This window comes from Amblyraja radiata, chromosome 1 (genome assembly GCF_010909765.2).
Source record: "Amblyraja radiata isolate CabotCenter1 chromosome 1, sAmbRad1.1.pri, whole genome shotgun sequence".
NCBI lineage: Eukaryota > Metazoa > Chordata > Chondrichthyes > Rajiformes > Rajidae > Amblyraja > Amblyraja radiata.
In genome coordinates this window covers 32579013-32606849 of record NC_045956.1, presented here as the reverse complement: position 1 = coordinate 32606849, position 27837 = coordinate 32579013, and the positions used below count along the sequence as shown (strand labels likewise).

Below are 27837 nucleotides of genomic sequence, written 5' to 3'. Positions count from 1 at the left end.
GCTTGGGAAGGCACATCAGTATTCTCCCTATCAAAGCGTGCGTAAAACGCATTGAGTTCGTCAGGGAGTGATGTTTCACCGACATTCGAGCTGCCTCCTGATTTCACCTTGTGATTACATTCATGCCCCTCAACATCTGTCTCATCCTCCAGTTTGGATACATGGATAGGACAGGTTTGGAGGGTTAGCGACAAAACGCGGGCAGGTGGGACTAGTGTAGATGGGGCATGTTGGTCGGCGTGGGCAAGTTGGGAGGGCTTGTTTCTACACGGTATCACTCTATGACTCTATGACAGGCATGTCAAGGCCAGGTGAGTCAGTGCAAGTTGCGACATCGTGTTGTTAGGATGAAGTGAGTGCTGATCAGTGTAATGAATGCTTGCACCATGGACAAGTTGTGACTGGAGAGAGTGCTGCCACTCCCATTGGCTCACGCCAGTGCGCATTGTACTCTCACCCCAAACCCTTCCCTGAAGAATGATTGGCTGAACCCAACCCCTCAACCCCGAAGAATGATTCGCTGAATCCAACCCTTCCTTGAGCAGTGATTAGCTGAACCCAACCCCAACCATGAAAAATGATTGGTTGAACCCAACCCTTCCTTGAGCAGTGATTGGCTGAACCCAACACCAACCTTGAAGAATGATTGGCTGAACCCATCCTTGAAGAATGATTGGCTGAACACATCCCTGAAGAATGATTGGCTAAAATCCAACCCTTCCTTGAACAGTGATTGGCCGGTCCTAGCCCCTTGCCTGAGCGGTGATTGGCCGGGTGGGGACGGGCTGGGGTATAAGTGAGGAGCCGTGAGCGCCAAAGATCTTATAGCGGAGCGCACTGGCTCCGGAGTGTCCACGGCTCACACGCCCCCCAAAGCACAGGTACTGGGTGACTGGGTGACTGGGTGACTGGGTGACTGGGTGACTGGGTGACTGGGTGGCTGGGTGACTGGGTGACTGGGTGACTGGGTGCCGGGTGGGTGAGGGACTGCGCCATGGGGGTGGGGGGGGCGGGGGGTGTGGGGGTGTGGGTGGGTGTGTGGTGTGGGGTGTGGGTGGGTGGGTGGGGAGGGGGGGGGGGGGGGGGGATGCTGAAGGACGAGCAGGATGAGTGAGGGAGCGCGGGTCGGGCAGGCAGGCAGCGTCTGTGGAGGGGGGTGAACAGGCGATGTTTGGGGGTCGGGACCCTTCTCCACGCTGGTGGAGGGGAGGGGAGGGGGGAGGCACAAACAGTCTGCAGTTTAATCTGACATCTCCGCGGGTCGGGCAGCGCCTGTGGAGGGAGAAGGGGTTAACTTTTCAGAGAGCGGAAAAGTGAAGTGAAGAGAAGAGACTCAGCACGGTCCAGTCCAGCGGCCCATCAGGTAATGATGCCGGAGGGGAGCGGAGTGAGGGAGGGGGCAGCGGGGTGGGGATCGGGGGTGCGGGCCGGACCCTGCTGGTCCCGGGACGGGGTGACTGATGAGGGGGGGAGGGGTCTCCCTCGCTCCAGGCTCCAGGGAAGGAGGGAGTGAGTGAGTCCGCGGGTCGGGTCGGGCAGCGCCTGTGGAGGGAGAAGGGGTTGATGTTTCAGGGGGGGGGGGGGGGGGGGTGTACAATCTGTGCTCTGTCCTCAGGCGGTGATGGAGGGGTTTTACCCCCAGGGTGGGAGCAGAGACGGGCAGCAGAGATTCCCGCTACAACTGTGACAGACAGGGAGCTCGGCGTCTCATCTGTCCCCGCCCCGAGTATCCTCTGTCCCTGTCCCTTGTACCTCCTCCCCTCGATTCTGTCCAGGGACCCCGACAGTCCTTTCAGGTTAGGCAGAGGTTCACTTGCACCTCCTCCAACCTCATCTGCTGTATCTGTTGTTCAAGATGTGGACTCTTATACATCGGCGAGACCAAACGCAGACTGGACGATCGTTTTGCGGAACACTTTCACTCAGCCCGCCTGAACCAACCTGATCTCTCGGTTGCTAAACACTTTAATTCTCCTTCCAATTCCCACACTGGCCTTTCAGTCCTCGGTCTCCTCCATTGTCAGAGTGAGGCTAAACGCAAATTGGAGGAACAGCATCTCATATTTCGCTTGGGCAGCTTACAGCCCAGTGGTATGAATATTGATTTCTCTCACTTCAGGTAGCCCCGGCATTCCCTCTCTCTATCCCTCCCCCACCCAAGTTGCACCAGCTTCTCATTTTCACCCAACAAACAGCTAACAATGGCCTGTTTCCTTTATCATCATTACTTTTATGCATATCTTTCATTCATTGTTCTTTATAGCACAATTAGCGACAAGACAGACACCATTGTATGCAGATGCCGAGAAGTGTGTTCAGCTCTGGCTGAACAACTTCTAATCTTGTGTGTGGACTCGATAAGAAGACTTCTTTATCTCTCCACATCACCGTCTATCCACCCGTATAATCAAGGACCAGTCTCACCCTGGTCACTCCCTCTTCTCCCCTCTCCCATCAGGCAAGAGGTACAGAAGTGTGAAAACGCACACCTCCAGATTCAGGGACAGTTTCTTCCCAGCTGTTATCAGGCAACTGAATTATCCTATCACCAACTAGTCCTGACCTCCCATCTACCTCATTGGAGACCCTGGGACTATCTTTAATCAAAATTTACTGGACTTTATCCTGCACTAAACATTATTGCCTTTATCCTGTATCTGTACACTGTGGACGGCTCGATTATAATCATGTCCAGTCTTTCTGCTGACTGGATAACAACAAAGCTTTTCACTGTACCTCGGTACATGTGACATGGACGCCACAGTGTGATTTGGGTCAGCTTTGTCTGCTGATTATTTGTGTATTTTGCAGGTGATTCTTCGTGAGGATGAAAGTGGTGATTGTCAGCAGCTGCCTCTTGGCCTTGACCTTGGCTGGTCCGGTAAGCATCTTCCCGTGTCTAAATGAAGTTGGTTTTACTCCTCACTTCACGCTTACTTCAAGTAAATGATGTTTCAAACAATGGTTTAAGATGTGAACCAAACCAATTAATTGACTTTGATTTTGTGATTTTGTATGAGATCGTCAGAGAAATAGATCGGGTGAATACGCAGAGTCTTTTACCCAGAGTAGGGGAATCGAGGACCAGAGGACATGGGTTCAAGGTGAAAGATTTAATAGGAACCTGAGGGGTAATAACTTTTTTTACACAAAGTGTAGTGGGTGTATGGAACGAGTTGCCGGAGGAGGTAGCTGAGGCTGGTACTATCATAATATTTGAGACATTTGGGCAGTTACATGGACAGGGATATGGGCCAACCATGTGCAGGTGGGACCAGTGTTGATGGTGCATATTGGTCTGCATGGGCAAGTTGGGCCAAAGGGCCTGCTTCCACACTGTATGGCTCTAGGGCAGTGGATGCCCAGTCATTGGTACATTCGGGGCTGAGGTTGGTGGAGTTTTGGCCGGTAACTCAAGGGAAGCTGGTGATAAAGTGATCCGTTGGGATCTTACTGAATGGCAGTAAGGGTTCAAGAAGCCAAATCCCACTTGGGGTGGCTCAGATAATTAAATTTATTTAAAAAGTCATAAGTACTTGATACGTATGGAGGCAGAGAGAGGCATAAATGATTGTATCAGTAGAGAGAGGCACCTTTGGGAAAAGTGTGTCTAAGTGATGTGTAATTTCTACAGTTATACAGCATGGAAACAGTCCCTTCATAGAAACATAGAAAATAGGTGCAGGAGGAGGCCATTCGGCCCTTTGATCATTGTGATCATGGCTGATCATCCACAATCAGTAACCCGTGCCTGCCTTCTCCCCATATCCCTTGATTCTGCTAGCCCCTAGAGCTCTATCTAACTCTCTTTTAAATTCATCCAGTCACTTGGCCTCCCCTGATTCCACAAATTCACAACTCTCTGGGTGAAAACGTTTTTTCTCATCTCAGTTTTAAATGGCCTCCCTTTTATTCTTAGACTGTGGCCCCTGGTTCTGGACTCCCTCAACATTGGGAACATTTTTTTCTGCATCTAGCTTGTCCAGTCCATTTACAAATTTATACGTTTCTATAAGATGCCCTCTCATCCTTCTAAATTCCAGTGAATACAAGCCCAGTCTTTCCAATCTTTCTTCATATGACAGTCCCGCCATCCTGGAGATTAACCTTCTGACCAACCTTTCCGTGCCAGCTGAGACGCCTGTCTATGCTGAAGTTTGAAATGGCACCAGAGAAAGTTCTGAATTGTATAACTGCAATGGAGAGAACTTCATATAAAAGGTAGACGGTCAGAACCCATTCCCTGGATGGAAAAATCAAGTACTAGAGGGCTTGGCTTTAAGGTGAGAGGGGCTAAGTTTAAAAGGGATGTCTGGGGCATGTTTTTTTTACAGAGGGTGGTGGGGACCTGGAATGTGCTGCTAGGGGTGGGGGTGGAGGTGGAGGCAGATACGATAGTGGTACTTAAAAGACTTTTGGATAGGCACATGGATATGCTGAGAATGAAGGCATCAGGGTTATGAGCAGGTTGACAAGTGGTGGTCTTGGCATCATGTTTGGCCGAAACATTTGTGGACCGAAGGGCCTGATCTTATGCTGTAGTGTTCTACGTAATGTCCAAGAACGGAATGGCCATTGGTCGGAAACTGTTGAATTCAGTGAGTGCGGGGAGTGATTGCGTGTTTGGCTGGAAGGCGAGATGGTGTCCCTGTCCTTCACTAGAACAGGGCAGGAGGTAGAGGGTGAGAGTGGGACCAGCGGCTCAGGGTCACGGTGGAGAGGCCACAGCCACAGGGTCCGGTCCCTCAATGTACGGGAGTCCAATTCAACACTAATACGTTTCAGTATGAGTGTTGGAGATACAGCGTGGAAACAGGCCCTTGGGTCCACTGTCCATGCCGACCAATGATCACCCAAGTTCATAAGTGATAGGAGCAGAATTAGGCCACTCGGCCCATCAAATCTACTCCGCCATTCAATCATGGCTGATCTATTTTCCATCTCAACCCCATTCTCCTGCGTAACCCCTGAAACCCACATTAATCAAGAATCTGTTAATCTCTGCCTTATATATCCACTGTTAATATCCACTGTCTTGTCCTCCACAGCCTCTGTGGCAATGAATTCCACAGATTCACAGTCCTCTGGTCCTAGACTCTCCCAATAGTGGAGTTCTACACACTAGGGTAGAACTAAATGTTACTGTCATAATATTTGAGACATTTGGACAGGTACATGGTTAGGAAATATTTTGAGGGATATGGACAAAGCGCAGGCAGGTGGGACTAGTGTAGATGGGGCATAGTGGTTGACGTGGGCAAGTTGGTCCAAAGGGCCTGTTTCTACCAAAGCCAATTAACTAACAAACCTGCACATCTTTGGAATGTGGGAGGAAGTTTAGTTTTGTTTATTGTCACGTGTACTGAGGTACTGTAAAAAGCTATTGGCACGTGTTAACCACAGGGGTAAGGCAATACATGATTACAATCGAGCCATTTACAGTGTAAGGAAATAACGTTTAGTACAAGATAAAGTTGATGAAGTCCGATCAAAGATAGTCTGAGGGTCTCCGAATGAGGTGGATAATAGTTCAGGATTCTTCTCTGGTTGTGGTAGGATGGTTCAGTTGCCTGATAACAGCTGGGAAGAAACTGTCCATGAATCTGGAGGTGTGCGTTTTCACACTTCTGTACCTCGTGCCTGATGGGAGAGGGGAGAAGAGGAAGTGACCGGGATGAGACTGGTCCTTGATTATGCTGCTGGCCTTGCCGTGGCAGCGTGAGGTATAGATGGAGTCAATGGAAGGGAGGTTGGTTTGTGTGATGGTCTGGGCTGTGTCCACAATTCGCTGCACCTGGAGAAAACCCACGCAAGCCACAGGGAGAAGGTACAAACCTCAGGTCAGGGTTGAACTCTGGTCTCTGTCGCTGTAGGGCAGCAACTCTCCGCTGTGCCACTGTGCTTGCCTTTTGTGTTCACGTTGGACTGGAGGGAGCGCAAGTGAATCTTTGCTTCACTAGGAAGGAGTATCTGGCTCTCTGTGGTGGGAAGAGGTCCATGGGCGGATGGGACGTCTCCGCCCGGGGACAGTCAAGATGGTGGTGGTGGAAGGGTCAGCGGTCCGTGGACACTGCTCCCGCTCCCTCGCCCTAAAGTTCCGTGATCGGCTCGTGAAGGGGGACACTGCGACCTCTGCGCACGGAAGCAGATGGGCGGCTGCTGGAGGGGAGGACGGTGCCTTTGCCGTGGTCGCCGGTTGTGGGTTTTTTGTTTGTTTTTAACCAAAAATAACTTAAATCAATTATTTACAAGAATAATATGTGCAATGCAAAACAATACCCAAGTCCATAGCACAAAGTAAAACAAATACACTTAAATATCAAGTGGTAGGTCTGCAGATGCTGGTTTAAATCGAAGATGGTCACAAAATGCTGGAGTAAGTCAGCGGGTCAGGCAGCATCTCTGGAGAGAAGGAATGAATGGCATTTCGGTCTGAAGAAGGGCCTCGACCCGCAACGTCACCCATTCCTTCTCTCCAGAGATGCTGCCTGACCCACTGAGTTACTCCAACTTTTTGCATCTATCCTCTTAAATATCAATAAGCTGCATGGAGCTGCAGTGGAAGGAGCCGATGGCTAGGCGCTGGGCCAGGCCCACCCCTACCTCACCTGTCCAATGCCGCCAGGACACCTGGCCTTAACCTGAGCAAATGAGAAACTGCACATCTCCTTGGGCCAAAATCAGACTTTTCAGAGACTTGGAAATTGCAAGTTTGTGTGGCGTGTCCCAGAAGAGGATCTATTTACAATCGAAGGTTCATAAGTCATAGGAGCAGAGTTAGGCCATTCAGCCCATCAAGTCCACAATACCATTCAATCATGACTGATATATCTGTCCCTCTCAACCCCATTCTCCTACCTTCTCCCCGCAACCCCTGACACCCGCACTAATCGAGAATCTGACAATCTCCACTTAAAAAATATCCATTGACTTTCCTTATACCCTTTCTGAAGGCACGTCCTTTTATTCTGAGGCTGTGCCCTCTGGTCCTAGACTCTCCCGCTAGTGGAAACATCCACTCTATCCATGAGGTACCCCCTCATCCTTCTAAACTCCAGCATGTAGAGGCCCAGTGGCATCAAATGCTCGTTGTATGTTAACCGAATCATCCCTGAGATCATTCGTAAACATCCTCTGGATCCTCTCCAATGCCAGTGCATCCTTCCTCAGTGTGTTCCCCTCTAGTCTCTCTTTCTCCCCTTTACTGTGTGATTGTACTCGTGTTTGGGATGATTTGACTGTACAGCACGTGAAACTAAGCTTTTCACTGCATCTCTGTAGACGTGGCAAAACAAAACTAAACCAGGGGTTGAGGATGTGATCTAACAGTGACCAGATATGTCCATGTTCAAAATCTGAATTGTTTTATGTTTCATTTCCCAGGTGCGGCATGCCAGAGATTTGGACAGTGGCAGCAACGAGGTAACTTGCACTGTTATTGATCGGTTGATTGATTGGCGTGGAAACAAATCCTTCGGCCCACCGAGTCCATGCTGACCATTGAGTGAGATCACCCCTCAGATTGGGTGTGATCGCATAAGGAAATGTTTAGTTGAGAGATACAGCATGCAAACTGGCCCGTCAGCACACGGGGTCCCCATGCTGAGCAGCGATCACCCGTTCACGCTAGTTTAGTTTGAGGTACAGCGCGGTAGCAGGCTCTTTGGCCCACCGAGTCATCGCCGACCAGCGATTCCCCCACAAACCAGCACTAGCCAACATACACTAGGGACAATTTAACCAAGGCAATAGGCCTACAAACCTGCACCTCTTTGGAGTGTGAGAGGAAACCGGAGCACTCGGAGAAAACCCACATGATCAGAGGGAACGTGCAAACTCTATACAGACAGCACCCGAGGTTGGGATTTGACCTGAGTCTCTGCCCCTGTTAGGCTGCGGCTCTACCTGCTGTGCCCCCCAACTCTGGTAGTAAAGTCTGTCTCAGTTGCTGTGGAAAGTGGAGCAGATATGAAGACAATGATGCGGAGCCAGAGGAGGGGGCATGAGGAGGGAGGGGGAAGGAGAGGGAGAGGGGTGGTTTGGGTCATTGAATCACAAGACTGCAGATGCCGGAATATGGAGAAAAACACCAAGTGCTGGAGGAACTCAGCGGGTCAGGCAGCATCTGGGGACCAAAACTGAACCCAATACTCTAAATGTGGCCTCACCAATGTCTTGTACACTTGTAAAATATTCTCTGGAGATGCCGCCTGACCCGTTGAGTTACTCGAGCACGTTTGCCTAATTTTTAAACCAGCATCTGCAGTTCCTCCGTTCTCTCTAATTTAATGCGCCTTCTTACCCATTGCAGGCAATGTCAACCCAAAGCCAACTGGCCAACACATTAATGTTCCAACGCATGTTGCAAAGCCGCCGACTCAACACCTTTCCCAAATCCAATCGTTTTCAGAACTGGAACTACTTGGCTTACCTCAATAGGCTGAGACAATCGCCGTTGCTTAATTATTACGGCCCCCCCATGGGAAACGGGATGAACGTTTTTGCGCAAAACGTCGCTGGAATGACCTCCAACAGTGGGGACATGTCCATGGAAGACACGGTCGGTATGATTAGTACAATCCAGCAGATGCTTGCAACCCTCGGCCTGCCTGACTATGGACCACCTCTTGACCCAACGTATGATGATCCATTTGGACCAGGGCTGGGTACAAAGCCAGTTGGGTTTGACCAGAAGAACCCAGGAGGTCCAATCGCTGAAGTTGTGAATCCGCCGCCGCCGCCAGCAGCAGCTGTCCTCCCGTTCCTGGACTCTCTGCAGAATACAGACTTGGTTGAATTAAATCTGGGAGATGATCAGACGGTCGCAGTAGGTAATCAGACCGCTGGTCTTCTTGCAGCATCCAATGAGCCTGCTGTTGTGGACTTCAATCCCGGGGAACCCCTGCCTATTGCAGGATTAATGAACCAGCCTGGGCCTGTTGAAGACTGGCTTCAGCCACCCCAACCTGCAGAGGTTTGTCTCTTTGTCAGTTTACGACATTACTCCTCCATTATCTGGCATGGCTCTGGAGTGTTGTGGAGCAGTGGGATCTTGGAGTGCAGGGACATAACTCCCTAAACCTGGCATCAAGGTACACAAGGTGTCAGGAATGTTTTAGGTACATTAGTCCTCATCAGTCAGGATATTGAGTATAGAAGATAGACACAACATTCTGGAGTAACTCAGTGGATCGGCCAGCATCTCTGGAGATGCTTTCGGGTCATAATCCTTCTTCAGACTTAAACGTCCCATCCCAACCAAAACCAAAATGATACCTATTTCTTTCTCTCCAGAAATGCTGCCTGACCCGCTGAGTTACTCTGACATTTGGTATCTATCTTTGGTATAAACCAGCATCTGCAGTTCCTTCCTAAACATAGAAATTTGGATGTTCTATTACAGTTGAACAAGCTGTTGGTGAGGGCACATTAGATACATAGAGAATAGGTGCAGGAGGAGGCCATTCGGCCCTTCAGGCCAGCATCGCCATTCAATGTGATCATGGCCGATCATTCACAATCAGAACCCTGCTCCTGCCTTCTCTCCATACCCCTTGATTCTGCTATCCCTAAGAGCTCTATCTAACTCTCTCTTGAATGCATCCAGTGAATCGGCCTCCACTGCCCTCTGAGGCAGAGAGTTCCACAAATTCACAACTGTCTGTTCTAAATGGCTTGCCCCTTATTCTTAAACTGTGGCCCCTGGTTCTGGAGTCCCCCAACATCGGGAACATGTTTCCTGCATCTAGTGTGTTCAATCCCTTAACAATTTTAAAAGTTTCTATAAGAAACCCTCTCATCCTTCTAAATTCCAGTGAATACAAGCCCAGTCTTTCCTCATATGACAGTCCCGCCATCCTGGGATTAACCTCGTGAACCTATACTGCACTCCCTCAAAAGCCGTCCGCAAATTAAGAGACCAAAACTGCACTCCAGGTGTGGTCTCACTAGGGCTCTGTACAACTGCAGAAGGACCTCTTTGTCCCTGTACTCAACTCCTCTTGTTATAAAGGCCAACATGCCATTAGCTTTCTTCACTGCCTGTTGTACCTGCATGCTTACTTTCAGTGACTGATGAACAAAGAGACCCAGGTCTCATTGTACTTCCCCTTTTCCTAACCTGACACCATTCAGATGATAATCTGCCTTCCCGTTCTTGTCACCAAAGTGGATAACCTCACATTTATCCACATTATACTGCATCTGCCATGCATCTGCCCACTCACCCAACCTGCCCAAGTCACCCTGCATCCTCATAGCATCCTCTTCACAGTTCACACTGCCACCCAGCTTTGTGTCATCTGCAAATTTGCTAATGTTACTTTTAATTCTTTCATCTACATCATTGATGTATATTGTAAATAGCTGTGGTCCCAGCACCGAGCCTTGCGGTACCCAACTAGTCACTGCCTGCCATTCTGAAAGGGAACCGTTAATCCCTACTCTTTGTGGGTGGCATGGTGGTGCAGCGGCAGAGTTGCTGCCATACTGCATTCAATCATGGCTGATCTATCTAGCCCTCTCAACCCCATTCTCCTCCCCATAACCCCTGACGCCCTTACTAATCAAGAACCTGCCAATAGATACTTTAAACATACAGAATTACTTGGCCGTCACAGCTGTCTGTGGCAATGAACTCCACAGATTCACCACATTGTGCTGGACACAAACGCTGGAGTAACTCTTGGGCGGCACGGTGGCACAACGGTGGAGTTACTGCCTCACAGTGCTAGAGACCCGGGTTTGATCCTGACTGCGGGTGCAGAGTTTGTACATTCTCCCTGCAACCGTATGGGCTTTCTCCGGGTGCTCCGTTTTCCTCCCACAGCCCAAAAGATCTACAGGTTTGATAGCTTTATAGGCTTCTGTAAATTGACCTTAGGTGAGTGCTAGTGTATGGGGATTGCTGGTTGGCACGGTTTCAGTGGGCCTAAGGGTCTGTTTCCTAGCTGTATCTCTAAACTAAACTCCGCGGGTCAGGCAGCATCTGTGGAGGACATGGATAAGTGATGTTTTGGGTTGTACTTCGAAACATCGAAACATAGAAAATAGGTGCAGGAGGAGGCCATTCGGCCCTTCGAGCCAGCACTGCCATTGATTGTGATCATGGCTGATCATCCCCAATCAATAACCCGTGCCTGCCTTCTCCCCATATCCCTTGATTCCAACAGCCCCTAGAGCTCTATCTAACTCCCTCTTTAATCCATCCAGTGATTTGGCCTCCACTGCCCTCTGTGGCACAAATTCACAACTCTCTGGGTGAAAAAGTTATTTCTCACTTCAGACTTAAATGGCCTCCCCTTTATTCTAAGACTGTGGCCCCTGGTTCTGGACTCGCCTTTACTACTTGCAGCAGCTACATAAATGGATCCGTTTGTTCACGTCTTGTTCCTTTGTCTGCAGGCCCAGGGTGTTGATGAAGCTGTGTCCAGTGTTGGTGAAGCAACAGAGTTTGTGCTGGACATCACCGCCTTGGAAGGGCAATTGATGGAAGACATGGACACCAACTCCATGGCAGAGTCGGTGGAGTCTGTGGCCACCAATTCCAACTCGTCAGAGTCGGTGGAAGATAGCGTCTCTGCCTCCGATGAGGCCGACCTCCTTCAGGTTGTGTTGATGGATGCCACTGGAGATATCGCAGTGGACTATGGGTATGGCACCAACCCCCATGCCGACAACGATGTCGACTTGGGTCCAGGAGGCACAGCGGGATCCAACCAGGAAGACGACTACTTGGACTATAGATACACTGATTTCAATGGGGCCACTTTTGATCCCAGTGACACCATGCTGAACAAAAACGGTGAGCATGGCTTTGGGGTGGATTTTGATCAGTAGTGTGGGCAGCTGTGACACGGCAGATAGGGCTGCTGCCTCTCAGCGCCATCGACCCGGGTTCAATCCTGACCTCGGGTGTTATCTGTATGGAGTTTGCACGTTCTTCCATTGACCGCGTGGGTTTCCTCCAGGTGCTCCGGTTTCCTCCCATATCTCAAAGATGTGTGGGTTTGTAGGTTAATTGCCTCCTGTAAATTACCCCTAGTGTGTAGGGAGGGGATAACATAGAACTAGTGTGAACGGGTGATCGATGGTCAGCGTGGACCAGATGGGCCAAAGTGCCTGTTTCCATGCTGTATCTCTAAACTAAATACTAGGTAATCCTAATAGTATAAACCATGTCAGCAGTGCAATTAAAGACACAGACATTCTAGGTCAGTGTTGGGCAGTGGAGGGGTGGGTGGAGAGGCGGCGGACGAGACGCAGCGTTTCACCAGAGGCCAGGATTCATTCAGCGCCGCCGCGGGGCTCCCGTGTGGAAGGGAGAGAGGGACTAGGAGTTGGCGGTTGGCATAAACTGGTTTGTGACTGGATCAAATGGCAACTCAAGTAGGATTAGAGGATGACGAAGATCAAGATGATAGGGCTTATGGTGACTGGACGGCAGTGTCTAGTCGGAGATTAGGGAGGAATCAAGGAGAAGGAGGAATCAGGCGAAACGAGCTCAGCCAAAACAGCAAAAGGAGTTTTGAAGGGAACAGTTCAGAAGAGGATAGGAGAACGGTTCGGAAAAAGGTTGAAAGGAAGGAGGTTAAAATAATACTGAAATTTAGAAAGGAAGATGAGCATGTCAATTTAAGTCCGATAGCTTTATCCAGGGAGCTAAAGAAGAAGGTAGGAGAGGTGGAAACAGCTAAGATTTTGAGAGACGGGAACTTGTTAATAATATGTAAAACGGAAGAGCAGAAAAATAAGGCTCTGAAGATTGAAAGTGTTTGCAAGAAGATGGTTAGTGAAAGAAAGACTCTGGGTGAGAGTAGAAGGGGAGTAATAACAGGTATTCCGGTAGATGAAGACCTGGAGAAACTCAAACGGAGTATTTTTGGTGGCCAGGTGAGTGTAGCTAAGAGATTGTTAAGGACAGTGGAGGGTAAGAGGGTAGAGAGCTTGTCTGTGCTTCTGGAGTTTCAGCAGACTGAACTACCAGAAAAAGTGAGAATCGGATGCATGATCTTTCCAGTGAGGCCTTATATCCCTCCACCGCTCCGATGTTATAAATGCCAGAGGTATGGACATATAGCAGCGGTGTGTAAGGGGAATCAGAGGTGTCCCAAGTGTGGAGGAGAGCATAGATTTGAAGAGTGCAGAGAAAATATGCAGGATAAATGCTGCAATTGCGGAGGACCGCACAGGGTAACGTATGGGGGATGTGAAGTCAGGAAGAGGGCTGTGGAGATTCAGCAAGTGAAAACAGTAAGTAACATAAGCTACTCAGAGGCAGTGAAGAAGGTGCAAGGACAAAGGGGAAGAGTGGATATTAATGGGAGAGAGAATCATCCGTTTTTGAGATCAGAGGAAAGTCAAGCAGTCAAAACTCACACAGAACTGACAGCTGATAAGCTAATTGTTTTCATTGCATATGTAATCAACTGTACTGATCAGGTTAAACACAAAACAGAAAAAATAAAAATCATTGTTAAGGGAGCAGAGACGTTTTTGGGTTTAAAAGAAGTATCATGGGAGAGTATCAATAAAAAGCTTGAAGGAGATGGAAGGGAGGAAGGTTCTGGTGATAGGTCAAATTGATTATATTACAATGGAACGCAAGGAGCATAATAGCAAATGGACAAGAGTTTAAAGGATTCATTAAAGAGTTAAAGAAGAAACCAGAAGTCATATGTATTCAAGAAAGCTGGCTTAAGCCTTCATTAGACTTTGTCATCAAAGGTTATGATAGTATCCGTAGAGATAGGGGGGAGGGAAGTGGAGGGGGGTGTGTAATATTTATAAAGCAAGGAATACAGAATAGATTGTTGGTGAAAGGAACAGAATTAGAATATTTAGTGGTGGAAATTTGGATAAGAGAAGGTAAGGTTAAAATTGTTAATTTTAATAATCCGTGTAAAAGGCTTTCATTGGAGTTGATGGATGAACTTGCTGGGTATTTAGGGGGGAAAGTTATATGTTGTGGTGATTTTAATGCTCATAGCACGTTGTGGGATGATTCTAATGATGAAAATGGGATGGTGATTGAGGATTTAATGGAGAAGAATAACCTTGTGTGTCTTAATGATGGAAGTGGGACACGAATCAACATCAGAACAGGGTCAGAATCAGCCATAGACCTCACACTAGTGTCAGACTCATTGGCGGGTGTTTGTTCATGGGAAGTAATTCGAAGAACAACGGTAGGAAGTGACCACTACCCGATAGAAATAGTAGTAGGAGTGAGTTTAGAGGAGTATAATACAGAGAGAATACAAAAGTGGTCTTTTAGTGGTGCGGATTGGGAAAAGTTTAAGACTATTAGTGATCAAGAAATGGAAAAAATTGATATTTATGAAGATGTGGATAATTTAAATATTTCTGTTTGCGAAGCCATTTTAGAGGCAGCAACAAAGTACATTAAGAGGAAAGGAGGTAAGCACAACAAAAAGAGCGTACCATGGTGGACTAAGGAATGTGACAAAGCAATTAAGTGTCGAAATAAAGCTTTTAAAATTTTGAAAAGAAATCATAATTTTCATAATCTTATTGAATACAAAAGGTTGCAAGCAAGTGTAAGAAGAGTAATAAAAAATGCAAAGAGGGAATTTTGGAGGACATTTTGTAACTCAGTGGGAAGGGAGACAAAAGTAGGTCAAGTTTGGGGAATGATAAGGAGAATGAAAGGAATTAAAAGAGAATACAAATATCCAATCCTAACTGACGGTGAAATTACAGCAGTGAAAGACGAAGAGAAAGCAGAGATGTTGGCAAAATCTTTTGCTAAAATTCACAGTTCAGACAATGTTAGTGAAGAAGGAAGAAAAGGAAAAGAAAATACCATAACAGTTAATACGACATGAGGAAGACACTAACGATGTTCTAAACAAACCATTCACAAAGACAGAATTCAACCGAGCTCTTAGAAAAACCAAGATGTCAGCACCAGGTAAAGATCAGATTTGTTACACCATGTTAAACCATCTCAGTGAAACATCCAAGGATTTTTTGTTAGAATTTTATAATAAAGTGTGGGAGGGTGGGAAATTACCGCAAAGGTGGAAGGAGGCAGTAGTAATCCCAATAGGAAAGCCAGGTAAAGATCTGACAAACCCAGGGAATTATAGGCCTATTGCATTAACATCCAACATATGTAAAGTAATGGAAAAAATGGTAAATGAAAGGTTAACATATTATGTAGAAAATAAAGGATATTTATCCAATTACCAGAGTGGTTTTAGGAAGGGGAGAAACACCATGGATCCAGCTATATGTTTAGAACATGAAATTAGGAGAGCACAAATTAATAGAGAAAGTGTAGTAGCTGTATTTTTTGATATTGAGAAAGCATATGATATGATGTGGGGAGAAGGGTTATTAGTGAAACTAGGTAAATTGGGGATTAAAGGTCGTATATTTAAATGGATTAAGGATTTTTTATTTGGGAGGTCAATACAAGTACGAGTTGGAAATCAATACTCAGGAACATTAGATATTGTAAATGGAACACCTCAAGGGAGCATAATAAGTCCTTTACTATTTTTAGTAATGATAAATGATGTGTATGATGAAATTGTAAATGAAATGGGAGTTTCACTGTTTGCGGATGATGGGGCAATCTGGAAAAGGGGGAGAAATGTGAAGTTTATTGTGCAGAAACTACAGAGGGCTATAATAAAGGTACAAGAGTGGTCTTATAAATGGGGATTCAAATTTTCTGTGGAAAAGACAAAGATAATATTTTTTACTAGGAAGGAAATTGGTAGTGAGGTTAAACTAAAATTATATAACCAGGAATTGGAGAGAGTAAAATACTATAAATTTTTAGGTTTATGGTTTGATGAGAGGATTACATGGATAGTTCATATTCAGAAAGTAGTGGACAAATGTAAGAAGATACTTAATGTAATGAGATGTTTAGTTGGATGTGATTGGGGGGCAGATAGAAAAGCTTTGAAGGCTATATACAATGGGTTAATTAGATCTGTGTTAGATTATGGTTGTGTGGTGTATGGGTCCGCATCAAGTACTTCTCTTAAGAAAATAGACAACATTCAATATCAGGCATTGAGAATATGTACAGGTGCAATAAAAACAACTCCAACTTTACAGGTTGAAATGGGGGAGATGCCTCTAGAGATGAGAAGGATACAGCTTTCATTAAATTACTGGATTAACCTACAGGGCCAGAGTCAAGAACACCCAGCACAAGTTACTATCAAACCATGCTGGGAAAAGGAGAGAAGGGAAACAAAAAGTTTTGGATGGACAGTGACCCAGAGAGCAGTACAAATCGGCATAGCACAATTAAATGTGGTTCCAACAGTTCCATTACCTTCAATTCCACCTTGGATACTTCCAGATGCAACAGTAGACTTTACAACATTAGAACAGGAAAACAAGGATAAACAACATAGGTATAATTCAGTCATCATACAGGAATACATTGACAGATACTACAGTTTTGTCCAAATTTATACAGATGCATCAAAAGATTCAGTAGATAAAGTAGGAGTAGCATTTATTGTACCAGAATTTCACATAGTAGGGAAGAGGATCAATAATGAGGTCTCAGTATACACAGGTGAAATGATTGCAATATTGTTAGCGGTACAGTGGGTCGAGGATACTAGGCCTTTAAGGACAGTTATTTGCTCAGATTCAGGTTTAGCAATAAAGAGTTTACAGCACAGCCATTCAGACAGTAGACCAGACATTTTGATTGAAATACAACAAACACTATTCAGAATTCAAATGATGGGGCTTACAGTCATATTTTTATGGGTACCAGCACACATTGGCATTAGAGGAAACGAAATGGCAGATAAGGTAGCAAAAGAGGTAGCAAAAAGAAGTAAAATTGATTTAAGTATTAACATAGGTAAAACTGAAATCAAAGACATTATTAAGCAAAGACTGAAGGAAAGATGGCAAAAGCAATGGGATGAAGAGCGGAAAGGACGGTGGTTCTACAGAGTCCAGAGGAAAGTGGGAGAAATGAGATGTGGAGGAAAAAACAGAAAAGAGGAGACAGTAATCTCAAGAATTAGATTTGGACACACTGGTCTGAACAGTACACTTTTTATAATAGGCAAGCATAATACAGGTAGATGTGAATACTGTGGGCAAGAAGAGACAATAGAGCATGTCATTGTACATTGTGAGAGGTATGAGGAGGAGAGAGAACGGATGAGTGAGCAGTTCAGAAAAGAAAGAATACAATTTGATTTGGTAGATATTTTGCAAGGAAGTTCAAATAAGTGCTGTCAAATCCTGTTGCATTTTCTTAGGGTAACCAATTTGTTCGGAAGGATATAGGTTATTAGTAAATGTAATGGTGTTGTTTGATCCACACTCCATGCCAGTTGGTGGCGGTAATGCACCAAAAAAGTTGTTTGCCAACCGCCAAAAAACACCACATAGAAGAAGAAGAAGAAGTGTTGGGCAGTGTTCAACAGCCTGATGGTTGCTGGGAAGAAGCTGTTCTGGAACCTGGAGGTCACGGTTTTCAGGCTCCTGTACCTTCTTCCCGATGGTAGCAGCGAGATGAGAGAGTGGCCAGGGTGGTGTGGGTCTCTGATGATGCCTTTCTGAGTTGTCTCCTGTGAATAATCTAGTATTGTTATTAATGCCTTGTATTATTGATTATCATATATCTGTGTTATTGCATTAATGGGCCTGTTAAACTGTGCCAAGTAAGAATGTTATTGTTCTGTTGCCTGTACACATGACATTTAAACATCTTAAACTCGTGAACAAGATGGCTGACCTGTCCAGTGGTTTTATTCTATGTTTAGACCCATGCAAGAAGTTCCACTGTGGACATGGAGAGATCTGTGAGCTCAACTTGGAGGGAGATCCTCTTTGCCTGTGCCAAGATATGTCAACCTGTCCCACCAACATTCCAGATCTACAGACCGTGAGTATCTTCTCCCCCCCTGGGTCAGTCTCTCAGGATCCAGGTTGACCTACTCCATCTCCAGGTCGAAGGAAGGGAAAACGCCCAAGCATTGGTCTTACCTTGTGGTTAGTGAGACCAGGGCCCATGTGGGATCACAAGCACGTCTTAATTGTTGGGTTTGACAGTTGTGTGTTTGACAGTTTCCACTCGTGGGAGAGTCTAGAACCCGAGGGCGCAGACTCAGAATAAAAAGACGTATCTTTATAGACAACTAGACCAAGGGGGACCCGTTGGGTCCCGTCTCCTCACTGCACGGTTGCGGGGGTGGTGGGGGGGGGGGGGGGGGGGCAGGAGTAGGCCCTCCGGCCCTTCGAGCCATTCAATGTGATCATGGCTGATCATCCCCAATCAGTACCCCATTCCTGCCTTCTCCCCATATCCCCTGACTCTGCTATCTTTAAGAGCCCTATCTAGCTCTCTCTTGAAAGTATCCAGAGAACCGGCCTCCACCACCCTCTGAGGCAGAGAATTCCACAGACTCACAACTCTCTGTGTGAAAAAGTATTTCCTCACCTCCGTTCTAAATGACTTACCCCTTATTCTTAAACTGTGACTCTTGGTTCTGGACTCTCCCAACATTTGGAAAATTTAGAATGGAGATGAGGAGTTCTGGTCATTCTGTGGTATTCATGGCCACAAACGGCTGTGGATTCTTGGTTAGTGTGGATGACAAAGGTTACATGGAGAAAGCGGGAGAATGGGTTTGAGAGGGAAAGATAGATTGGTCATGATTAAATGGTGGAGTAGACTCGATGGGCTGAATGTCCTAGTTCTGCTCCAATGTCTCATGGTCTTTATCCATTGGCAAGAAAGTGCGAGATGGTTGGATGCACAGACACGACACACACGGAAATATGAGATGGGCTGGGACTGTTTTCCCTGGAGCACAGGATGCTGAGGAGTTTTAGATATTCTCCAATCATGGTTATAGGTCGGGTGGATAGTCACCATCTTGTTCCCTAGGGTCGGGGAGATTAAAACTAGAGGGCATAGGGATAAAATATGATGGGGAAGATTTGAAGTACATCTGAGTTGCAATTTCCAGAGTGTGGTGGATAAATGGCGAGCTGCCAGAGGAACTGGGGGAGGAAGCGGGCGCCACGGTGGCAAAGCAGTAGGGTTGCTTCCTTACAGCGGCAGAGACCCGGGTTCGCTCATAACTACGGGTGCTGTCTGTGTGGAGTTTGCACATTCACCCTGTGACCGCGTGGGTGTTCTCCAGACGCTCTAATTTCCTCCCACACTCAATATGTGCACCTTTGTCAGTTAATTGGCTTTTGTAAATTTTCCCGAGTGTGTAGGATAGTACGAGTGAACGGGGTGATCGATGGTCAGTGTGGACTCAGTGGGCCGAAGGGCCTGATTCTACACTATTTCTAACGTCAGAAGTAATGACAGAAATGGAGACAACATTTAAAAAATATTTGGCCATTTACACTGATAAGAAAGATTTCGAGAATATGAGACAAAAACAGGTAAATGCTGTTTTTACCACTTTAAAAATACTACTTATAGATTACCATTTTAATTAATGGGCAGGAATTGGTAAAATAGTTCATTGGAACTCTGCTCCGTTCCTGAACCAAATTCTAACAATGTAAAGATTTAGATTTGAGCCAATTGCAAGCTTTAGACTTTAGAGATACAGGGCAGAAACGGGTCCCATTGGCCCACAGAGTCCACGCTGACCAGCGATAGATAACACTCTACATTCGTCTTCTTGCGTATGGCGTGCACAGCGTAATGTTGTAGGTCAACTTGTTGTATGTGATCTATTTGTTTGTGCACGTCAGGTTGATTGCATTAGTCGAAACAGGGTGGACCACGAGAAGATTGCATTCTCCCACTCCACCCTCTAAATTAGCACCATCCTACACTAATGACAATTTATAGAAGCCAATTAACCTTCAAACCCGCAAGTCTTTGGAGTGTGGGAGGAAGCCGGAGCTCGCGGAGAATGTACAAACTCTGTACAGACAGCACTTTGTAGTGGGGGTTGAACCCAGGTCTCTGCTGCAGCATCATTGAGCCATCCTACGGCAAATGGGAATGGGCAATATAGACGACATGGATTGGTGATGTTTGAGGTCGGGACCCTGCGTCTAGAAATGCTGCTTGGCCTGCTGATTTTGCTGATCCTTGCCCCTCCTTGATTGCTTCACGCATTTACTTTATGAAGGTACTCCCTTTCTGATTTCACTGGATCGCACACTGAACAAGCTTCGCGCTGTATCTTGCAGCAAGTGACGATAATATTCTAGTGTGTGCCCCTACAAAAGTGGACAAAGTCAGACACAGCCATTGGTCGAGTCTTGCACAGCCTTCATGGTTTTGAAAATGGTTGCTGCGTCTTCTTCCCATCTTGCCTCTAATTGTTGATCGATTCCTACTCCAGGTCTGTGGCACCAACAACGAGACTTATGAAAACCACTGCCAGTTTTATGCCTCCAAATGTGAGCTTGAAAGCACGATGGCACGCAGGATTCACCTGGATTACGTTGGATCTTGCAAATGTAAGTACAAACTTTGAACCCAGAATACAGACTCCAGAGGCGGGACAGTGGGTGGAGCCGCTGACTCACAGTTCCAAAGGCCCGGGTTCCATCCTGATCTTGGGTCCTGTCCGTGCAGGGTTTGCTCATTCTCCCCGTGACTGCGTGGGTTCCCTCCGGGAGCTCCGGATTTCCCCCCACATCTCAAAGACGTGGGTTAGGTGGCCCTCTTGCAGGGAGTGGATGAGGAAATGGGATAACATAGAACGAGTGTGATCACTGGTCTGCGTGTGAATCATTCCAAGTGGACACACCGCTTGAGTGGTTCCTTCTCGGAACATGGGCAACATATTATAAGTTTGCAGAGTCTTCAAGCATTGAACACGGCTACAAACTCCCACCCAAAGCCTGGATGGAGTGGGTGTGGAGAGGATGTTTCCACTAGTGGGAGGGTCTAGGACCAGAGGTTACGGCCTCAAAATAAAAGAACGCACCTTTAGAAAGGAGATGAGGAGGAATTTCTTTAGTCAGAGGGTGGTGAATCTGGAATTAATTGCCACAGACGGCTGTGGAGGCAAAGTCATTAGGTATTTTTAAGACATATTCTTGATTAGTACGGATGTCAAGGGTTATGGGGAGAAGACAGGAGAATGGGATTAGGAAGGAGAGATAGATCAGGCGTGACTGAATGTTGGAGTAGACTTGATGGGCTGAATGGCCCAATTCTGCTCCTACGACCTGCGAGCTTGGGGTGTTGGGCTGGTTCCTCCCTGCAGCAGGGGAATAGCTGTAACGGACGTTCTCTGGTTGTGCACAGACATCGCTCCGTGCCTGAACACCGAGCTGGAGGAGTTCCCGCTGCGCCTGCGAGACTGGCTGAAGAACATCTTGATACAGATGTACGAGCAGGACCTGCAGTCTCCCGGCATCCTTTCCCCGAGGGAGCGAGCGACGGTAAGAGTCACATTGTGGGAAAACACAGAGAACATGGTCGTATTAAGAAAGAACTGCAGATGCTGGAAAAATTGAAGGTAGACAAAGAATGCTGGAGAAACTCAGCGGGTCAGGCAGCATCTCTGGAGAACATGGACACAGAGTGTTAGAGTAAAGGGCCTGTCCCACGAGCATGCGACACCATGCGGTAAACGCGACCTAACGTGGTCGCTTGAGCCGTATGGCCTCGCGGGGCCGGTCCCACTTCTATGGAGTTGTGCGGAGCTAGTCGCGCGGGGCTCCGAAAAACTGACCGTGCTCAAAAACTCCGCCACCGCCTCGATGCCGTACGCACCACCTAGACGGGCATACGCAGCGTCTTGACGCCGTACGTCAAGCGCGGACTTCGCTCGAACTTCATGTCACTCACTCGTCCTCCGCGCGGCCTTCTGGTTTAGTCGCGCTTGCCGCATGCAGTCGCATGCTCGTGGGACAGGCCATTGAGGTCGCGCTTGCCGCATGGAGTCGCATGCTCGTGGGACAGGCCCTTAACTCAGCGAATCAGGCAGTGACTCTGGAGAACATGGATAGGTGACGTTTCATGATTGTGTGTGGGGGTGGAGAAAACTGGAAGAGGTGGGGGCAGGACAAACGGCAAATGATCACGGGGAGTGATGAGAGGGGGTCTCGCAGAAATCTCGTCAGAGGGATGACGAGTACTTCAATGTAGGCCTAGCTTGAGATTCTGCTGTGTAGCAGTGAAATGGAGGCAGAAGGAACTACAGATGCTGGTTTACATGAAAGAGAATTAGCAGTGAAATTCACAATGCGCCTAAAAAATGCAAAAATACTAATTTGGGAACCACGTCCATGGTAGTGCAAGAGGTGGTCCATGGTATTCTGTTGCTGAGGTAGGATTAGGGTTGTTCATCGTGGTATGGATATTGAATTCTCTAATTTAAGTAACGTACAGTCCCCTCCCCACCCTTCCCTACACTATAACATGGTTAACCAGTTCCGCAGTTCACTACAATGTATCCTTTAGGATCACACTGTCTCGAGCCAAAATTCAGCCTATCAGGGAACCTCCCTGCCTGAGGTCATCTGTTGCTGGCCCTCATTTGTTCTGGTCTTGCTTCCAGTTCCCCCCCCACCCCCAAGGTCCCCCAACCCCTACGATCAGAATGAAGAAAGGGCCTGACCCAGCACGCCACCTATCCACGTTCTCCAGAGATGCTGCCTGACCCACTGAGTTACCCCAGCATTGTGTCTTCATTTTTTAGACTGCTAGATCTTTGTGATTTATCAATTTCCAGCAGCAGCAAGTACTGTAATATTTCCAGGGGTGGGTGGGTGGGGGGGGGGGGGGGCAGGGAGAGGGGGCTGTGGGTTTAGGCGGGCTCTCCACCTGAATATCCTGCTTTTAATTTAACTCATTGTTACATGTACCGAGGCACAGAGAAAAGACTCTGGGCCGAATGGCCTAATTCTGCTCCCAGAACAGACCAACTCCCCTCGAGGGTGTTGGAGGCTGGATCATTGGATAAATATTTGAAAGATGAGAGGAATCGAGGGCGATTGGGGATGTTGATCGGGAGAGGAGTTGGGGCCAGTATAGGCTAGCCAGTGGCGCCAGGCTTGAGGGTCCGAGTGGCCTGCTGCTGCTGCTGCTATTATCTGCAGCGAATTGTGGACGCAGCCCAGACCATCACACAAACCAACCTCCCTTCCATTGACTCTATTTATACCTCACGCTGCCACGGCAAGGCCAGCAGCATAATCAAGGACGAGTCGCACCCCGGACACCCCTCTCCCACCAGGCAAGAGGTACAGAAGTGTGGAAACGCACACCTCCAGATTCAGGTAGACAAATATGCTGGAGAAACTGAGCGGGTGAGGCAGCATCTATGGAGCGAAGGAAAAAAAGCAATGTTTCAGGTCGAGACAGTTCTCCAGATTAGGGACAGTTTCTTCCCAGCTGTTATCAGACAACTGAATCATCTCACCACCAACTAGAGAGCGGTCCAGACCTCCCATCTACCTGGTTGGTGACCCTCGGACTATCCTGGATCAGACTTTACTGGCTTTACCTTGCACTTATCCTGTATCTGTACACTATAAATTGCTTGATTGTAATCATGTATTGTCTTTCTGCTGAATGGTTAGCACGCAACAGATGCGTTTCACTGTACCTGGGTACATGTGACAATGAGCTGAGCTGCTGTCCTTGTGTTGCAGATGAAGAGGCTGTACAATGAGGAGCATCACCTCCCTCGTGGTGATTACTCTCCACAGATGCTGCTGGACGACTTCACTCACAACTACTACCACTTCACCTACCCTGTGCATTGGCACTTCCAACAGCTGGACCAGCATCCCGTGGATGGGTAGGGAGCACTTCGTCTTCACTTCGACCCATCCCCACGCTCGCCCCGATTCTGACCCTCGCCTGCACTTACAGCAGCTAATTAACTACCTGACGTGGGAGGAAACCGGAGCACCGGGGGGGGGGGGGGGGCGAGGAACCCACACTGTCACTGGGAGAACGTGCACAACTCCATACAGACAGCACCTGAGGTCTTGGTCGCTGGAGGCAGTATTACTGCCACACATTTACTCCCCTGTAACTTTCTACTCATTTTGATTTCCCCGCACCCTGGTGGCACGGTGGCGCAGCGCAATAGACAATAGGTGCAGGAGTAGGCCATTCGGCCCTTCGAGCCAGCACCGCCATTCAAAGTGATCATGGCTGATCATCCACAATCGGTACCCCGTTCCTGCCTTCTCCCCATACCCCCTGACTCCACTATCTTCAAGAGCCCTATCTAGCTCTCTCTTGAAAGTATCCAGAGAACCGGCCTCCACCGCCCTCTGAGGCAGAGAATTCCACAGACTCACCACTCTCTCTGTGAAAAAGTGTTTCCTTATCTCCGTTCTAAATGGCTTGCCCTTTATTCTTAAACTGTAGCCCCTGGTTCTGGACTCCCCCAACATCGGGAACATGTTTCCTGCCTCTAGCATGTACAAATCCTTAATAATCTTATGTTTCAATAAGATATCCTCTCATCCTTCTAAATTCCAGAGTATACAAGCCCAGCCGCTCCAATCTGGGTTCCACCCTGACTACGGGTGCTGTCTGTACGGAGTTTGTACGTTCTCCCCGTGAACGTGTGGGCTTTCTCTGGGTGCTCGGGTTTCCTCCCACTCCCGGTCAAAGGGCGGGTGTACAAACTCCGCAGACCATATAACCATATAACAATTACAGCACGGAAACAGGCCATCTCGGCCCTACAAGTCCGTGCCGAACAACTTTTTTCCCTTAGTCCCACCTGCCTGCACTCATACCATAACCCTCCATTCCCTTCTCATCCATATGCCTATCCAATTTATTTTTAAATGATACCAACGAACCTGCCGCCACCACTTCCACTGGAAGCTCATTCCACACCGCTACCACTCTGAGTAAAGAAGTTCCCCCTCATGTTACCCCTAAACTTCTGTCCCTTAATTCTGAAGTCATGTCCTCTTGTTTGAATCTTTCCTATTCTCAAAGGGAAAAGCTTGATCACATCAACTCTGTCTATCCCTCTCATCATTTTAAAGACCTCTATCAAGTCCCCCCTTAACCTTCTGCGCTCCAGAGAATAAAGACCTAACTTATTCAACCTATCTCTGTAACTTAGTTGTTGAAACCCAGGCAACATTCTAGTAAATCTCCTCTGTACTCTCTCTATTTTGTTGACATCCTTCCTATAATTGGGCGACCAAAATTGTACACCATACTCCAGATTTGGTCTCACCAATGCCTTGTACAATTTTAACATTACATCCCAGCTTCTATACTCAATGCTCTGATTTATAAAGGCTAGCATACCAAAAGCTTTCTTTACCACCCTATCTATATGAGATTCCACCTTCAAGGAACTATGCACGGTTATTCCCAGATCCCTCTGTTCAACTGTATTCTTCAATTCCCTACCATTTATCATGTACGTCCTATTTTGATTTGTTCTTAAACCATGACCACACTCGGGGTGGAACCCAGGTTTCCTGCCGCTGATGTGGCAGCAACTCTACTGCTGTGCCACCACTGAATTACGGATGTCCAAACTTTGCCTCACTGCTTTATGATGCTCTTATTTTCCTTGCAGTTACCTTACCCACTCTGAGCTGGCCCCTTTGCGCATGCCTGGGATTCCTTTGCAACACTGCGCAACCCGGTTTTTCACAGCCTGTGACACCAGCGGTGATGCGGACATCTCCCTCCGGGAATGGGCCAAATGCTTCAGCCTCAGAGAAGGTGAGACACTGATAGGATCAGTGATACAGCGTGGAAACAGGCCCTTCGGCCAAACTAGCCCACATGTCCCAGCTACACTAGTCCCACCTGCCTGCGTGTGGTCCATATCCCTCCAAACCTGTCCTATCCATGTACCTGTCTAACTGTCTTAAATGCTTGGATAGTCCCAGCCTCAACTACCTCCTCTGGCAGCTTATTCCATACACCCACCATTCTTTGTGTTTAAAAAAAAAAAAAAAAAAAAAGTTACCCATCACATTCCTATTAAATGTTTTCTGCTCCTCACCGTAAACCTGTCCTCTGGTCCTCGATTCTACTACTTTGGGCAAGAGATTATGTGTATCTACTCTATCTATTCCTCATGATTTTATACACCTCTATAAATCTCCCCTTATGCTCCTGTGCTCTGAGTCCCAGCCTCCTCTCCCTCTCGCTCACACCTTTGCCTACCGCAGTCGTTATAGAGTTCTGGGGACGACTGTCTATTGAGTCTTTCTAGATTATTAGCCTGGGATCAAACAACTTCAATAGCCAGTGAGGTACAGTGGCGCAGCAGTAGAGTTGTTGCCTTGCAGTGCCAGAGCACGGGTTTGATCCTGACTACAGGTGCTGTCTATGTCCTCCCTGTGACTGTGTGAGGCTTCTCCCAGATTCCAGATGTACAGGTTTATAGGTTAATTGGATCTGTAAAAATTGTAAATTGTCCCTAGCGTGTAGGATAGTGCTAGTGTGGAGTGTGATCGCAGGTCGGTGGGCCGAAGGGCCTGTTTCCACTCTGTCTCTCAAAGGTAAATTCAAAGGATATTACTCGCCCCATCTCCGTTTTTGCCCCTGTTCTGCTCTCATCCAGACAGAAAAGGAGTCGTCCTCACAGTTCACCCCATCTGCCTCCAATACATCACACGAGGGAAGACACAAAGTTAGAAAGAGTACAGGGAAGATTTACGAGGATACTGCCAGGACTCGCTATAGGCCTGAGCTATAGTGAGAAATTGGGCAGGCTAGGACTTTATTCCTTGGAGCACAGGAGGTTGATCTTAAAAAGGTGCATAAATCGTGAGGAGAATTGATAGAATGAATGCATGCTCTTTTACCCAGCGGGGAATCAAGAACTGGAGGACATAGATTTAAGGTGAGAGGGGAAAGATTTAATAGAAACTGCGAGAGGGGGGGTGGGCAGATTGTTCCACTGAGGGTGATAGTTATTTGGGACAAGCTGCCAGCGGAGGTAGCTGAAGCAGGTACTGTAACATTTAAAAGACACTTGTTACATTGATAGGTAGACAAATGCTGGAGAAACTCAGTGGGTGAGGCAGCATCGATGAAGCAAAGTTCGCTCCACAGATGCTGCCTCACCCGCTGAGTTTCTTCAGGATTTTTGTCTACTTGCGATCTTTCCAGCATCTGCAGTTCTTTCTTAAACAAATGTTACATTGATAGGAAAGGTTTAGAGGGATATGGGCTAAATAGAACTAGCTTAGATGGGGTGACCTGGTCAGCATAGACTAGTTGGGCAGAAGGGCCTGTTTCTGTGTTGTATGATGCTAATTGCCTCCTCAATATTGATTTTTCTCTGTTACAGAGGACATTGATCCCAATTACATCTTCTAACACGTCCACTGGAGGTATGGACCTCAACACTGATCTCAATTGAAGTCCATGATCAATCAAGATATGACAGCTGGATTCTTCACCAGCACAAGAAATATTATGCAAAACAAACCTGTCATCTGCTTTGAATATATTTCATTTGGGGTTACCTTTTCTTGGTTGGTGTTGTATAGAAAGCTACAAAATGCTGAAACTTCCCCATTAGAAGTCTGCTCTTAATTAAAAACCCTCCCGTTTTCCCCAGCTACCTCCTCCCAACCCATCTCTAAGGACACCACCCCTTCCACCCAGTTTCTCTGTCTCCACTACATTTGTTCTTGAGATGGGGAGAATAGTGAAAGGCCGCGATAGAGTGGATGTGGAGAGGATGTTTCCACTAGTGGGCGAGTCCTGGACCAGAGGGCACAGAATAAAACATGAGGAGGAATTTTGTTAAGTCAGAGGGTGGTGAATCTGTGGAATTTATTGCCACAGATGGCTGTGGAGGCCGTCAATGGATATTTTAATGGCATAGAGTGACAGATTCTTGTCAATTTATTGCCACAGATGCTGCCTGA

General features: G+C 47.2%; 1 protein-coding gene across 1 annotated transcript; it reads left to right on the top strand.

Moving 5' to 3' along the window:
* Window positions 1-1302: 1302 nt before the first annotated feature.
* On the top strand, window positions 1303-27676 carry LOC116972437 (SPARC-like protein 1). The gene is made up of 11 exons (XM_033020137.1): window positions 1303-1363; window positions 2812-2881; window positions 7384-7422; window positions 8312-8974; window positions 11404-11803; window positions 17781-17902; window positions 20340-20457; window positions 21254-21390; window positions 23608-23756; window positions 25521-25669; window positions 27252-27676. The coding sequence occupies exons 2-11, from the start codon at window positions 2828-2830 to the stop codon at window positions 27278-27280; spliced, it is 1860 nt and encodes a 619-aa protein (XP_032876028.1). The 5' UTR covers window positions 1303-1363; window positions 2812-2827; the 3' UTR covers window positions 27281-27676.
* Window positions 27677-27837: the final 161 nt, after the last annotated feature.

Bases quoted from the DNA above. Each gene is read 5' to 3' on its own strand.
- LOC116972437 (XM_033020137.1), top strand. From the start codon at position 2,828: ATGAAAGTGGTGATTGTCAGCAGCTGCCTCTTGGCCTTGACCTTGGCT. The intron at 23,757-25,520 runs GTAGGGAGCACT...TTTTCCTTGCAG, and splicing joins GACCAGCATCCCGTGGATGG to TTACCTTACCCACTCTGAGC. The intron at 25,670-27,251 runs GTGAGACACTGA...TCTCTGTTACAG, and splicing joins ATGCTTCAGCCTCAGAGAAG to AGGACATTGATCCCAATTAC.